Here is a 14,520-nt window from a genome sequence, read left to right on the forward strand (position 1 = left end):
TTTATTCCATCACTTTAAAACTGACATGAAAATCACCCGTGACTTGCCTTTTATATGAGTTTTCAGGAGATGTTAATTGTGTAATGTACGAACAGTAAAACTCATACTTTCCTATGATTTGCCTTTGATGCAAGTTTTCAGAAGAGAATAATAATAATAATAATAAGAAGATGTTAATTTTGTAATGGACTAACTGTAAAGCACATATGCTTTGTGTACATGATTGCAGAGCATGTTGTAGGCGCCTCTGTCGTAGGAGAATGTGTTGTAAGAATGTTTGTCGTAGGAGCATGTGTTGTAGGAGCACATGTCATAGGAGCACAAGTTGTAGGAGCAAGTGTCATAGGAGCGCGTGTGTGTGTGTAGATGAGAATGTTGTGATGAATCCCTCGATGCCATCACTTCTCCCCAGTAGGGGGACCCTTCACATGGGGCCTTGGAGATGAGGCCGCTACCCAACAGTCTCCCTGGGTGTGGCACTCAGTGGGAATATCCCATGGGTGGGGACCTCCTCTAAGGGAGAAGTGAAGACTGCCAAGGGAGAACGCGGTATCCACACTATTGTGATGCCAGACATATTTCACCCAAGTGTACAGCTAGGTCTCAGACACCCCCATCCTCTGTCTCCTCTTTCTTCTACTCATTTCCTTATACATAGCAAGTATGCATATCAGGCAGATAATACTGTGACGAAAAAGGGTGTATATGGATGACTCCAAAAGTACTGCCACGAGGAAGAGCAGGGCAAAGAAGAGCCCTACGCGGAACAGATACAAACATACTAGCTTTTGGAAGCTAGAAAGACAATCCGACATATAAATTGATGAATGACTCTCCTTAAAGTCAGTCCTGGTCGGGAGCAGCTTCATGCTAGGGCGCAGAGCAACACGGAGAGTACGCACAGTGGATCTGAATGCGTGGAGTAAGAAGGCGGGGACGGAGAAGGTGGAGAAAAGCCACGACCTACCATGTTGTTGGGTAACCTGGAATCCGGTGGCAGAATCCAAGCAAGCCGAGTGACCCAGGCAAGACCCGACATGTGGTGAAAAACCACTGTGGAGGTGCTGCCGAAAGCCGAAGGAAGACTGCGAGAGCCCAGGGGAAGTAGCAGAAGCTTACCGGCACTGCCGAGGAACCGAACCCATGCAGACCAAGTGCAACGGAGGGAGACTGCACAGGGACACCCCAGAAGCTGTGGTTGGGAGGAATTGCAGAGCCATCTTCCTTGTCCCAGTGTGATCAAAGAGAGAGACCATTTGAGAACGCAGGGGATGAAAGAGCACCCCAAAGCAACTCAAAGAGGCCTGGCAAGATAGTGAACCTGGCCTAGTTAAGAAACATTACAAAGCTGACACTGGTATCCGGGACCCGAACATTGATAAACCAAGAGAGCTATACATAGGAGATAATGCCTGGCAGGTTAGTGAACCAGGCTTAAGAAATCCATCTGTCATGTAAAACCCAAGGGGAGAAGACATCCTTTTGGCACAAGTTACGAGAGGACCAGAGGAAAGGAGATATGTCATTTGGCGGAATAACGCATTAAGTATCATCAGCGTAATTGGAAAATAGGACCCCTTCCTGTTCAAGATGAGCAAAGAAGGGGGCCATGAAGATGTTACAGATACACAGCGACATGCAGGCACCCTGCAGCACTCCAAACTGCACAGAGATAGGCGGTCATAGATTCATCCACATTAACCCTGCTTACTCAATTCGACAGGAAGGATAACATCCATTGTGGCTACTGATGACCACTTGCTGCAGTTGGCCACTTTCTTCAGGCGATCTGCCAGGATAGTGTGGTCGACAAGGTCAGATTGATCTAACGGAATAAGAAGGGTGGTGAGACCTTTATCCATTCTACTCAGTAGCTTAGATTTTAAATCTAAAAGAGGTTTCAGTACCGAAGCCCTGTCTAAAGCCCGATTGAAGCGGGTTCAAGATAGGAAAAAGATTAAGATGTTTAGCAATCTGTGAGTAGGCAACTCGATCTAAAATTTTGAGGAAGAAAGGAGTATTGGTTATCAGGGCGGAACAAGGGTCACCCTTACATTTTGTAGCCTTGTGCTGGGAAATCACTATTGCGAGTTCCTCCATGGTGATTGAGCTAAAGTTAAAAATTGGAATAGCTGCATCTCTAACAAAGGGTTTATGCTCCCTGATGTCCAAGTTACACACAGTCAGATATTTTTTTAGCTATAATGCCTTCTCGAATGTCTGCAAGTTTCTGAACCATCACATTTCGAATTTCAAGACACCACTTGGCATTTTTGACAATTGTGGAAGGTTGGGGTGTAGACTCCTGCTCTTCAAGAATCTTAAACAATTCCTTCGAGACAGAAGTAGCCAAGGAGATTCTTAGGTTGTGGTTATCCTTCTTGGCTGCCACTATGGCGGACTTTTAGCTCTTAGAGGCTCCTTTAAGGACACCAGAGCGAAAGGTGCTGGGTTTGCCTGCCAGATGTAGAATAGCTTAAGTGAAGCAGATTTCATCATTTGCAGTTCTGGGGAAAACCACGGTTTACTTCTTTTTCCCTCAGAACACTTCTTTTTAGATTTTGGTGGGGCCAAAGTGTTAGCCACGTGTTCCGAAGTGGTTTTGAGATTCATAGGCATGGAATCCGTCAAATCTAAATCTGAAAAAAACTGGCAGATGCACCAAAACAGGTTCCATTTTTTCTCGAGTTAAGTGCTTCAGATTTCGAACCACGACAGAGTGAGCATAAATAGGCTTAATTTTGGTAGGAAATGGTACTGTGAAAGAGAAATGCACAAAGGCATGATCTGACCAGGGGCAAGGAGAAACCGAAATATCATCACACAGAATGTTAGAGACTGATATCCAATCCAATGTATGACCCATTATATGGGTTGGAACATGAATAGATTGCATCAGCACCTTGGTCTGTGAGCGATTGTGACAGTTCTGCAGCAATCGGATCATCATCTGTTTTGGGAAGGTTGGGAACTTTGTTGAGAAGGTCTGGAGAAAGAAAGACCTCCTCCGGGGAACAACACATTAAAGCCTTGTGATGGCTAGGGGAAGAATGATATTTCCCCACCATTTATGAACTGCCTGAAACATTCCGAAAGAGGGAATCATCCTGCTATTAGCAGGGTACAATCTAGTTATGGGTTTCTGTTCAAGTGTAAGGGACGGAAATAGGTTTGGGACAGTGGACTATTTATTTTTAAGGGACATTCTGACGTTATGCTTAGTTTTGTTTGAGGCAAGGAAACCCCTCTTAGTTATCAGGACAGGTAGGGTACCTTTCCTTATTTTTAGTTCCATAAAGGTGTATGGCAACAAACATGCCACCTTTGTGTCCCGCTTAGACTTTTGCACCCTTACAACGTGTAGTAGCTGCATGTTTCACAGGAGGGCATGTTGCAGGAGTGTGTGGTAATTGTGCTTCCTAAGAGTATGTGTGGTTGGAACATGTGTCTTAAGAACATGTGCCATACATTCTCATGTTATGTCTAGTAGGCACATGTGTAGTAGGTGTGCTCGCCATCAGAACAGTATAGGAGTGTGTGTTGTAGGAGTGAATGTTATAGCAGCTTGCGTCATAAGAGCACATGTTATTATAGTGTGTCTTAATTGTATGTTGTAGGAGCATGTGTTATAGAAGCATGTCGTAGGAGCATGTGAATGCACTTGTCGTATATTTACTTGTTATTTGTAGTAGGCATGTGGGTATTAGGTGGCTTGTCATTAGAACATGTATTATAGGAGTTTGTGTTGCAGGAGCACATGTTGTTGTGTCGTAGGAGGATATATTTTAAGAAGATGTGAGAGCCCTTGTAGTACGTCTACATGTTATGTGTAGTACCTACGTGTGTATTAGGTGCATGTGTCGTAGGAGCACGTTTTTAGTGTTTATATACACAATGTTCATTTCACAAATGTATGTGAAGGGCTGTAATATAAAAGGTACCTTCATTCTGCTTATGCATTGTATGTCTCTTAAAGTGTACATTTCCACCTAAAAAAGTGTACATTTTTGTATTAAAATTGTACATTTATTCCATCCCTTTAAAACTGACATCAAAGTCAGCTGCACTTGCCATGGATGTGAATTTTTAGATGTCGAGTAATGTATGAAATGCAAAACTCATACGCTCTGTGTATAGTTCTTATGAAAAGGATGAATTTACTCCATCACTTTAAAACTTACATGAAAGTCAGCTGTAACTTGCCTTTCATGTGAGTTTTTAGGAGATGGTAATTGTACGAACAGTAAAACTCATATGCTCTATGTACAGTTTGTATGACTTGCCTTTGATTTGAGTTTTCAAGAGATGTTAATTTTGTGATGTGCCAACTGTAAAACTCATATGATCTGCGTATGTGATTGAAGAGCATGTTGTAGGCACCTGTCTGATAGGAGTATGTGTTGTAAGAATGTGTGTTATAGGACTGAGTGTCTTAGCAGCGCATGTTGGAGGAGCATGCTATGTGTAGTAGGTTTGTTATCGGAACATTTATTATAGGGGTATGTGTTGTGGGACAGCATGTCGAAGGAGCACGTGCCATATGAGTGTGTGTCAGAGTGCGTCGTAAGAATATGCGGTAAAGGTGCGTCAAAGGTTTGTGTGTGGTAGGAGCGTGTGTGGTAGGAGCACATGTTGTTGGAGCACGTGTGGTTGGAGCATGTGACAACATTTGTCATAAGTCATCATGTTTTGTGTAGTAAGTGCGTGTATATTACGCAGGTGTCTCATAGGAGCACCGTGTTAGTGTTAATAAAACCAATGTTAATATCAGAAATGTATGCGTTGGGTTTAAATATAAAATGTAACTCAATTTTGCTGATGTATTGTATGCCTCTTAAAGTGTACATTTTTGTATGATAAGTGGACATTCATGTTATAACTTTAAAACTGACATCAAAGTCAAGTGAGACTTGACTTTAACGTGAGTTTGTAGGAGAGGTTAGTTGTGTAATGTACAAACTGTTAATTGTGTAATATACGAACTGTAAAGCTCATACCCTCTATGCATAGTTGGTATGAAATATGCGCATTGATTCATATATACATACGTTTCGAACGTTAATATCTCAAAATTGGCAGAATGGATTTTTAAAATTATTTTTTAAGTGAACCAATTCCAGATAACATCTAGGTGCCTGCAAACAATTAGTAAAATCAAAGAGGCCTATTTTTTGATATTTGTGCCAAAAATGTTTTTTTTTCCTATGGGAAAACCCTATTTTCAAAGCTATTCAAAGCAAGATCAAAGTAAAATATATTTAAACTTTGAAGCCGTTAATGTACAAATCTGATATTTTGTATGCACAGGAGGATGCCACCAAGTATTACTCTGGAACATTTTCTGATTTTTTTAATGCAAGAGATTGAATGTTATTAAGAACGGTCATTTTCTTCAACACTATAGAGACTGTCTTAATTTTAACGATGCCTTGCACTAGCACGAAGGCATAATAAATAGTGAACGTTTTAGTGTGTGGCTTACCTTTAGTTTTTAATTGATAAGAGTTGTCTAAGGCTTAAATAAATAACTATTTTTGTACACTCTGCCTACCATGTATAATTAAGAGTGCTCTGCGTGTGCTTACCTGAACCCTTCTCCACTCACACACCTTCCTAAATTTAAGCCTTGCTGCCATTTAAACTACCTAGATAGATTTTGGCTGAACATTAATGTCTTTCCCTGTTCATGGGAATTGAGGGGCCCTTCAGGATCTGTCCACAGGGCGGATTATGAACATCTATCTTAACAACAGCATGCCCATTGCGTAAGAAGATCTTCTGCATATTTCTGTAACTAAAGATGAGAAGAACAAGTTACTTTCTTACCTGGAAACGTTCCTTCGATGGGATGGTCTGACGACGTATTCCATATCTATGACAGCGATATGGAATACGTCGGAGGACCCAATCCCCTCGAAGAACAAGTTACTTTCTTACCTGGTAACGTTCTTTCGATGGGATGGTCCGACGACGTATTCCATATCGCTGTCATAGATATGGAATACGTCGGAGGACCCAATCCCCTCGAAACCTTGAACTGTACCGTGGATTCTTGTTCTGTAAAACATCGGCAAACTGATGGCCTGCTATATTGTCTATGTGCTGAGTGGAGTTCTGGAGATCTCCACCTTGTGGCTTGATTCCCCAATTGCAGATTAGAGGGGGAATTTGGATCACTGTCATGACTTCTAAGTTCTGCCCTACACACTTTCCCATTCAACGCAAAATATGTAATTGCTTCAGAAGTGTAGATTTCAGCTCACAATTACGCTGTTGGCTGCCAGTTTTCTGGATCCCAGAAAGGTTCAAGGTAGAATCCTGCCAATGACGGTTTACTTTCCTTGATATAAACTCTGCATCATGCACCTGTTTACATTTATGAGGAGGGTAGTTTATAACAACATCATTCTCTCTCTTCTGGTTGATACATTTAATCTATCAAGTAGCTATCCATAAGCGTGCTGAGGTTTCACTGGCTTTCAAATCTCATAGCTATGGGCAGCATGGCTGGTTGCTGCAAAACACTTACACTCGTGGACGCAAAATTATACATCCTAAATTCCATGCCAAATTATGCACATATTCAGTAACTACAACTCAACTCAAACAGGTAGCCGTAAAAACGAACACAAACACACAAATTCCAAATCTACTCGAAACGGATGTACACCAGCAACTGCACACACTGTCACATGTACAAGCTCTGTAAACTGGTACATCAAAAGGTGCAACACTTGCAACTCTTGTAGATTCTGAAATATTTTCAGTGCAACCATTCCATGCGTAGACTGCGATTATGCGGGCGTCCTGGTAAAAATGCAGGAGTGAATGGAAGTAGGTAACTGAGTATTCTATACATTGTTAGGTGCTGCAGTAAACCAGTTATCTAAAGCAGATGTTGAGCAGAGAGCACAACATCTCTGCTAGGATAAGCTATAGATGACAGTTTTGTGTGGCATACACTGTGTGGTGATGAACTCTTCTGTGAAGGGGGAAACAAATGGGCCGATTTGTAAAAACAGCATGTGGATGGGTTTGTTAAAGGCAACAGGAACCTCATGTATTAAAGGGTTTACTTCATGATGGTTGACATTAATTTAATATTTTGATGCATGTCAAGATATTCACATTAGTTGAAAATGGTATGGCAATGCTAATTTCAAAATAAAGCAAAGGTAGTGTGTGGAAGATATACAAGCGAATACAATATACTACTTATTGAATATGCTTATGTTGCAAAAAGAGCATATCTCAGATTCCCTTGTTATTCATTTTGAAAGTGAAAAAAATACTTAGAAAGCAGCAAGAAAAAGAAAGTAACATGCTGACAAACATGTATGCACAGTGTTCTCTCTATGTAGATACAGTGGCAACACACACAACCTAGATTTAAGAGAAAAAATTAACTAAGTTCCTTCTCATTCTGACCCTTTCCCCATTCCAGCCCAGCGTTCACTACTACCAGTTGGAAGCTAAATCCTTGACATCCTCCACAGTGTAGTTGTCATCAACAGCAAGGGCACATTTATTCTTGCTGCTTTAGGAGGTCAGCCGTTCAAGTCATCAGGGCGTTAAGGAAGTATTGCATTTTCCTATTCTGGAAATTATGCCCTAGGGCATCGGGTGGAACAAGCTGTACATATGTGCCATCAACAGCTCCAACTATGTTCGGAAAAGAAGTGACAGCAGAGGAGGTGCTGCTGTTCACACAGGAGATCTTCTGCAGTTTTTGGAACAGCAATGGATATCTTAAACCGCTTCAACACTGATGCCAATAACTGCTTCAGGGCAGTCTAGAAAGCAGACTGGCATTTACCGGAAGCTAATGTAACAGTCTAGTGGAACGACCCTGAAGCACAGACGTGCAATTCAGCTACTAATTTTGTGCTAACACATTTATAGAGATACAATTCATACCATTAGGTTTCAAATCTCTTTGATAGTATCTGAAGAAATATTGCTCCACCTCATCCAGTCTACATGCCATCAGTGTCTGCCACTCCAAAATGGCAAACACTTTAACATGACTCCTACAGATCTGAACCTCGTACCTCCACTTGTGCTGAAGCTGCATTTTTACTCGCTCATGCTTGGCTAGAATATGCTGTGCATTCTGGTTCACTCACTCCCCTTACTAAATTCCACACAAATCTGAAACAGAAAACAATGCTAACTGCACTGTTCTCCAGACAGATAACAATGACGTGCACCTCTGCCACTTCACAGCGCACTCGAGACCTGGATGGCAATGCTGCTTGAATAACTACTTCCAAAACATCAGAAATAGCTTTGAATGCACCTTTGACATGCAAATAGCACGGTGACTAGGCATGCAGAATGGAATGCCAGTTGACAAGAAAGAAGGATTCCTAAGTTACTTTACCACTTACTAAGCATACTTTGACAGTCCATTACTGCCACTTTCCAAGTCTTCTAAATCACACAGAAAAGACAAAGGCCGCACACAGTGCCACCATGATTTCAATTTTCCGCATGTCACCATGCCTACCAAAATGAGGCCATGAGTCGCTTGTATTGGTGGTGCTGGACAGCAGTAAAGAAAATCAGTCTGATGACAGAAATTGCATAAATAAAAGACCTGTGTTGTTTACTCCACCAAATACAATTAACTAAACTGTGAATGCATTCTAAACTTTAGCAGAATATTATACTGTGATTTAACAGAGAAGGTTAGTTGTTATTGATCTGAGAGTTTCTTGAGCTTCAATTAAATTTCTAGCACATACTTGCTCACCGCCACCATCCTGATTGTCGCTGGTGTGTATCCATCCGTCTTCGTCATGCCCTGGTCTTCTGCAAGCGAGAGTAGGGGTAGAGAATGAATAGAAGGGAGTTGGAGAAAGAAAGGCAGAAAGGGAATGTGTGAGGGACAGTTGGATGGATGGATGGATAGATAGATGATGGACGGATAGATAGATATAAACACACAGGAAAGAAAATAGGGAGACAGAAGAACAGAAGAGGAAGTATGGAGAAGAAATAAAGAAAATGAACAAGTCAAGGGGCAAGAGAGTAGTAAAACAAAAACAAAGAGAAGATAGAGAGTCAGGTGGATAGAGGGGTGACCGATACCCACACATACAAACACACTCACACAGTTACAAGAAAAGGGAGAAACATGGTGGTGTAGAAATGGAGAGAAAAAGAAATCAAGAGCAAAGATATGGAGGAGGGAAAGAAGTGAAAATAGAGCAAAGGAAAGAGGAGAGCAAAGACAGTTGGTAAAAGATAAATTGGTGTTTATGAGAGGAAGCAAGAAGACAGCATGAATAACACAAGAGACAAACACGTGCGAGGAAAGGGATAGTGGAAGAACATTTGAGGGAAAGGGAAGATGAGACATGGTTAGAAAATATATTTTCCTATTTAAACATTCTCCAAATCACCAAGCATTGGAGGTTTGTACCACAAGCCTCATAACAGACTATCGTCAAAGTCTATTACCCTTAAGTCAATGCCGCCCAAAATAGCAAGGAGCATAATGTTCCTGTGATAGAGAGCACGACTGCAGCAGCACCTGCAAGAGTCTTATTTAGACTCCCCACCAGAAATCACTTCTGCACTAGTGCCCTTTCGCTTCCTGTAAGACCCTGGTTATACACATATACGGAGTGGCCACATGCTGCCATGGCTGCACTTGTATCCTTCTATGTACTCCTTGTGCCATTTACAGGCATGTCACTGCTGTTCCTTGGTCTGCTCCTTCAGCCAATGCCACAGAATGGGGGCCCCAAGTGCAGATAGCCAGAGTCATACTTCTCACTGGCTACCAGTGTTCGATCGTTCCCAGTGTCTGTCTGCTTCATTTGCCTTTGCCCACCCACACACACACACACACACCCGCACACACAACAGACAGAAACAGATACTATATTGAGTCCCAGTGTCCACAAGACAGAATGCTAGTCTATGTCTACTCATCTGCCACTATCATGCAATGACTGGTCACTAGATGTTGCTACAGCACCTGCATCTAATCCTAGCTGTTCCTCATCTCCCACTTATATGCGCACCTCCAGGTATTCATTCCGGCTTGCACTGTCTCCTCGAATGCATTATGCTGCTCCCCATTCATCCGGATCGTCACTTGTCAACATACAATCACATAAGAAGTGGCTGAAGTTACAACACAGTTGCTACTGAACCTTTTTGATTGAAGTGGTATACTTAACAAACACAGCCTTATGGAATATTATGGGGGTTACATTATTAAATTGGGGACCGTGATTGGGAAGATTTCACTGGACCAGTCACAATTATGCGCTCACAGGAAACATGGTAAATTGTGGCTGCACATAAACTATAATATTTCTGCTACTGAACAGGCTAGGGGAAGATCCCTCTTGTGGTTGAAGAACCTGGGTGTATACTGTAGGGTAAGACCCAAAAAGATCGAGGTAGAAAAGACTGAAACGGTATGTCCAATTTGACCGCATATATGTATGTACGGGGGGATAAATAAAAAAATGTGGAGGGGTAAGATGAAGGGTGCGGGGGTCTCGATATAAATGCGGTCAAAGAGGGGAAACAAATTCGGTCTTTTGAGATTCATTTTATTTCTCTGTCATATCACAGTAAATCCTTTGTATCACCAGATGATTTCTAGAAGATACTGGCTTTTGTGATTTACAGTGCAGGCAGGTTTCCGACCAGGCCACAATACAGAATCAGTGCTCGATCTCAGATGTTGGGTAGACACTGGATAAATCAGGTGCCTTGGTCCTATTGGATTTGTTTGAAGTCTTCAACGTGGTAGACCAAAAAATATTTTTGGAAAGGCTATCCAATTTGGGTAACAAATGCATTACCCGGAGATTACTGGAATTGTTCCTTACAAACTAAGCAAAAAGGGGGTCTTTGCTGCCTTTTCTCTCCTCTCCTCTCAGAGACCTATATCCTGTGGAGTCACCCAAGGCTCCTCAGTGATTTCACTTCTCTTGAATTTTTATGAGTGTCCCTTAGCTGACCTACTCAACAAAACAGGATTTGTTTTCTTTATGTATGCAGACGATACCCAACTGATCCTCCATTTGGGTAACCCAGAGGATTCGGATACGGAGAAATTTGCAAATTGTATGGTACAAGTAAAAAATTGATGGATTCCAATGGCCTGCAATTAAGCATCCAGAAAACAGACATATTAATCTGCTCTAATAAAGTATGATATGGCATTTATAACGCACCTATACACAAGTGTTTCACACAAGGGCACACTTCCTCTGTTGACTCATTGTCATGCGAAGTTTTTATTAATAACAAGCAGATTTGGCAAGATGTCTTTTGGCTGGCCTCTCTTGGCCCCTGTCCAGTCCTCTCAGTTTCGGTTTGCAACCAAGGCCTCTAGTTGGAGTCAGACCTGTCCATGTCGACGCAGACTAGCAAACCTATCAGTAGCTTTTTTTTTTTTTTTTAACGTTGACAAGTCTGAAAAGTCACTATGTCCGTAATAGTCATCTCACATCGCCCACCGCCGGGCTTCCGACAGTTCCTGAATTTAAACTCCAGTGGGACAAATCGGCCTTTTCGGGTGAAGCTACTAATCTGTGGAATAATCTTCCTCCACCTTATTGTTTATTGGAAGACCATTTGGCTTTTAGGAAAACTTTGAAAACATTGTTTTTCCCACAGATAATCAGTCCTGGTCGGTTTAACATTTAGCGGTATGCTGTATATCGTTTAACATTCAGCGCCTTTATTCCCCCCACTGGTGGCGAGATGGCGGTGCGTTACAAATCCAGTACATACATACAATGGCTTCACGTAATCAATGGGACTATTGTATCAAGATACTGCTTAACACCTACCACTGCTATGACAAACACAAGGGTGTTTCCAGTACAATTGACCTTGTTTTCTCCGTCTTGGATCAATATAAAAAGCCTAGTGTCTTCAGTGTCTGGCCAATTATGAACTTTATGGGTATCTGAATACTTTGTTTGAGGACAAGGGTAATGTGTTGGTTAATTCCTCAAAGGTTCTGAGTTTCTGTGTTAATTAACCTTTACGGATAGAATTCAAAAGAAAGCATTGCCTTTGGTTGATCAATTACTAAATTTAGCCCTGGATAAGCGGGACTCGAAATTGAGGGGCGCTGGGAGCTATTTAGCTCCTGCATAGAACCCAGAAGAGCCTTGTTAGATTGACACCAACAGCTACCAGGAGCTACTTTTGGCTCCGAAGGCCAACTGATGCCAAACAAACAAACGTATGTGAATTTAACTCTGCATTTGGGACAATCTTTAAACAAACATTCAAACACATCTGCAGGACAGTTAAAGCATAGGGGATCATAAATAATGGACAAAAGTATATCCTTGCATCTTATATGGATGTTATATTTGCAGAACTCTACATACTAGCTGCTCGTTCCCCAGTTGTAGCTTGTGGTCAGTGGTTAATGCCGTTAATGCTGGATATCCAGGAGCTGTATTTAGCTCCTGCTTATTCAATCTTAATTTCGATCCCTGGATAAGTGTTTGTTGTCTACTAATGGGAGGTTTCCATTAGTTTCACCTGCATGTCCAACCATTAGATCATAGGGGGATAGGTGGGTATTTATTATTGTTTCCTCTCACTGGAATACAGACTACTCCTGCTACCAGTTCATAGTATTTGAAAGAACTAAAAGCGACCATGACCGCTAAAGCACTGTTGGTTCTACATACTTGCAATTTATTAAGCGCCCTAAGAAATCGAATGTGAGGCAGGTGATAATGCCAGACTAAAGTTTGTTTGGAATTGGAGTTTCTAAGAATCTACTATTGAAAGCAAATAAGGGCCCTGATGCCATAGGAGCCAATATAAAAATATTCAGACTAAGAAACGGGATTAAAAGCATTGATGTGGGAGGCCCTTATTATAGGAATCTTGAATAAGGTCAATGAGTCGGTTTTGAAGACAGTGATTTGGTTATCTGGAATAGTATTAATTCCCCAAAATATGTGACCAGAGTAGATATGTGGTTTACTCACCTCTATGTCCAATAAAGCACCATTTGGGAGGCCATGGCATAGTCAATTTTCCAATGAAGTAGAAACCTTGTAGGGCAATGAGTTTACAATAAAGCAATCTAGCAATATTAAACCAGAGATCTGCAAAGTCATCAGGGCTTAACCAGATTCATGCAGATGTCTCCAGGTACAATCTTGTTATACAGGTGCCCTTTCTGATACGCATATTTTATACTGTAATACGTCTGAGCAATGGCCAAAACATGGCTAGGGGCTAATATTATTCCTACACATAAGAATGGGTACAACAATAACCCAATTCACGATTGAACTATTTAGCTCACAAAAGCATCAAGTAAATTAATTTGAAATGAAAAAGCTCATGGAGTGGGTAGAATGCCACAATGTTTTTCCTTTGACTTAGGTGGGATTACACCATGACAGCAAACCGAAATTGATCAATGTATCAGGCTATATCTGCAAGTACAACATATGTGGCTTTATGAAAGAGCTATATTACTTTGAAGTTTCATATATAAAAATCATTCTTTAGTATGAACCCTTGAAATAACACGATTTCAGTGTTTGATTCTCTTGGAATGCCTGAAGACTTAATTCAGTTTGTAATGCAACTGTACATTGATATATGGGTGGCAAATGGTTTCATGATCAACCTGAACAAATCCCCCTTTGGTGTAGGGTCTGACAAGGGTGCATACTAACTTAGACTTTGATTGGCATCTTTTCAAGACTCAGTAGTCAAAGATATAATTGCCTCTGTCCCACAATGTGCTCATGTTCTGTTACCAATCTTGCTTAATGAATATGCTGAAATATTAGATGAAAGATTGGGAAAGTGCTTGACAAGGGTGGTGTATGCTCTTTCAACTTTCTGCTTTGAGGGCCATTTGTTTATTAATGCCTACAAATGCAAAATAGACATTATTGATAGCCCCCTAGGTTTTAGTTGTACTTTTACTTTGCAGAAACAACCCTTCCAGACAGTCAACGTTTGTCATCATCTTGGCATCTGTTTCAATAATGGACTGGCTCACACTTGGGGTGGGACCAAGACTGATTTGCACATGGTCTTTTCCCTTCTGTAATGGCTTGGCAGGTGAAGAACGATGGTCTGGAGGGTTGCCCAGAGCAATACCAGAGGTTAAGATTCATTCTAAACCTTCCAGCCATCAACTCACTGTTTTTGCTTTGTCACCCCTAGTGGGATGTGTATGCCCAGATATAGGTCCTGTGCCAGCTGGGCCTAGAGAGCCAAGTTAATCCTCACGCATGATGCCCAACCAGGCTGAAACATGTCTAGGGATGCTTGTGGTCTCGTGCAGAAAGGATGTGGCCTAGCAGATCGGGCTGGACTGCCCCTTTTGGGGTACGACCAAGCCTGATTTGCATATGGTCTTTTCCCTTCTGTAATGGCTTGGCAGGCGAAGAACGATGGTCTGGAGGGTTGCCCAGAACAATGCCAGAGGTTAAGATTCATTCTAATCCTTCGAGCCATCAACTCTTTCTTTTTGCTCAATAAGGGACTCAA

The 14,520-nt window shown here is 41.6% G+C and overlaps 1 protein-coding gene across 7 annotated transcripts in view; it reads right to left on the reverse strand.

The window, feature by feature from the left end:
• Nucleotides 1-14,520, reverse strand: part of STAT6 (signal transducer and activator of transcription 6) — a 1,449,539-nt gene that overhangs the window by 123,309 nt on the left and 1,311,710 nt on the right. For all 7 annotated transcript variants that reach the window (XM_069653558.1, XM_069653564.1, XM_069653563.1 and 4 more), the window contains one exon: nucleotides 8,748-8,814. In XM_069653558.1, coding sequence (XP_069509659.1) covers nucleotides 8,748-8,814 — 67 coding nt within the window. The remainder of the gene's footprint in view (nucleotides 1-8,747; nucleotides 8,815-14,520) is intronic.

This window comes from Ambystoma mexicanum, chromosome 3q (assembly GCF_040938575.1).
Source record: "Ambystoma mexicanum isolate Mex_15411 chromosome 3q, UKY_AmexF1_1, whole genome shotgun sequence".
NCBI lineage: Eukaryota > Metazoa > Chordata > Amphibia > Caudata > Ambystomatidae > Ambystoma > Ambystoma mexicanum.